The 1,267-nt window shown below is 48.2% G+C and overlaps 1 protein-coding gene across 1 annotated transcript in view; it reads right to left on the bottom strand.

Annotated features, from left to right (window-relative positions):
* LOC104536779 (dedicator of cytokinesis protein 5-like) overlaps positions 1 to 1,261 on the bottom strand; it is a gene marked incomplete at its 3' end in the record, with an annotated part of 30,022 nt that extends 28,761 nt beyond the window's left edge. Inside the window, exon 1 of the mRNA XM_010179496.1 lies at positions 1,202 to 1,261. Within this exon, the coding sequence (XP_010177798.1) occupies positions 1,202 to 1,244 (43 nt within the window). The remainder of the gene's footprint in view (positions 1 to 1,201) is intronic.
* Between the last annotated feature and the right edge of the window lie 6 nt (positions 1,262 to 1,267).

Below are 1,267 nucleotides of genomic sequence, written 5' to 3'. Positions count from 1 at the left end.
TTCCTGCTGCTCAGGGTAATCTCACTAAGTCATACATACGGGCTGCCATATATAAATAGCCTGGGCTGTTACCTCCACAGAAAGAAACAAAGTTCAGGGTGTACAATGCTCCACACCCTCCCGGTTACCAGAGCAGAAACTAGATAAGGTTGTGCTGCGTATAATATCTCTGAAGCTCAAGCCACGGTCCTGCAAAACCACTTTGAAATCCAGTGAGGAACTGATTTCAAATTCACGGCACGCAGAATTGCGCAGGATGAGGTTCTTCACTTTTAAACTCATGGACTGAACTTGAAAGAACAACCTCATGGGAGCTGGGGCAATTAACGCTTTGCAAGCATGAAATTAAATACTTTTCTCACATCGAGACATCCACTGTGGAGCACAAGGGGCACAGAGGATAACTCTTTATTAAAATAAACTATCAGAAGTTGTTTGTGTCATTAGTGGTTTCCTACCTATTGTTCTCTGCTCAATTCTCACAAGAAACCTCGAAATTGTGAGGTTTTCAATTTGTCAAACTCTCAAGGAGAAACCTATCAGTGACACCACTGGTTATGTTCCTCCTAGAGAAAAACCTTCCACCATTCAATAAACTCCTTTTAAATATAAAGAGGACAGGGCAGAAGGTACAAGGTGTCAGTCAAGCTTTCACCATCCCTCTCCCTGTGTCAAGATTTCCACTCCCTGCAAAGATGTCACTCAGTCTTGAATTCACTCATTACAACCACCTTATCCTGTCACCACTTTTTCTATCTGCATCTTCATTTTTACTGCTACGTTCGAGCACTCTTCACTGTAAAACACGCTGGAAAGGCAAAATTACAAAGGTCAGTCCCGAACTTGCAGGATTCCTGAAACCCAGAGCTGCCAGGGTGTGAACTGGACACACACCACTGCCTCCATCCCCACGGGTTCAAAGAGTGAACACCCGCTGCTGAAACCTGAAAGTGGAAGACAGCACACACTGAAAAAAAGAAAAAAAGAACTAAGAAAGTGTATAGAGGAGAAACGACTCAAGAGTGTGCTAAAGAAAAGGAATTACTATAAACGGGGGACGCAAATAAACGTGCGGTGCGGGGAAACCGGAGGAGCGGGGACTCGGAGCGCAGTGACCCCGGGAGGGAGCGGAGGGAAGGGAAGGGACGGGACGCACGACGAGCGGGGAAGGGGCGTCCGAGCGGCCCGGGCTGGCACTCACCGACCCCGTACTTCTCCCGCTTGGTGGGGATCCAGCGGGCCATGCTCCCCGCGGAGCGGCGCGGCC

Source organism: Mesitornis unicolor, unplaced genomic scaffold (assembly GCF_000695765.1).
Source record: "Mesitornis unicolor isolate BGI_N332 unplaced genomic scaffold, ASM69576v1 scaffold10902, whole genome shotgun sequence".
NCBI lineage: Eukaryota > Metazoa > Chordata > Aves > Mesitornithiformes > Mesitornithidae > Mesitornis > Mesitornis unicolor.
This window is presented reverse-complemented; position numbering and strand designations above follow the sequence as displayed.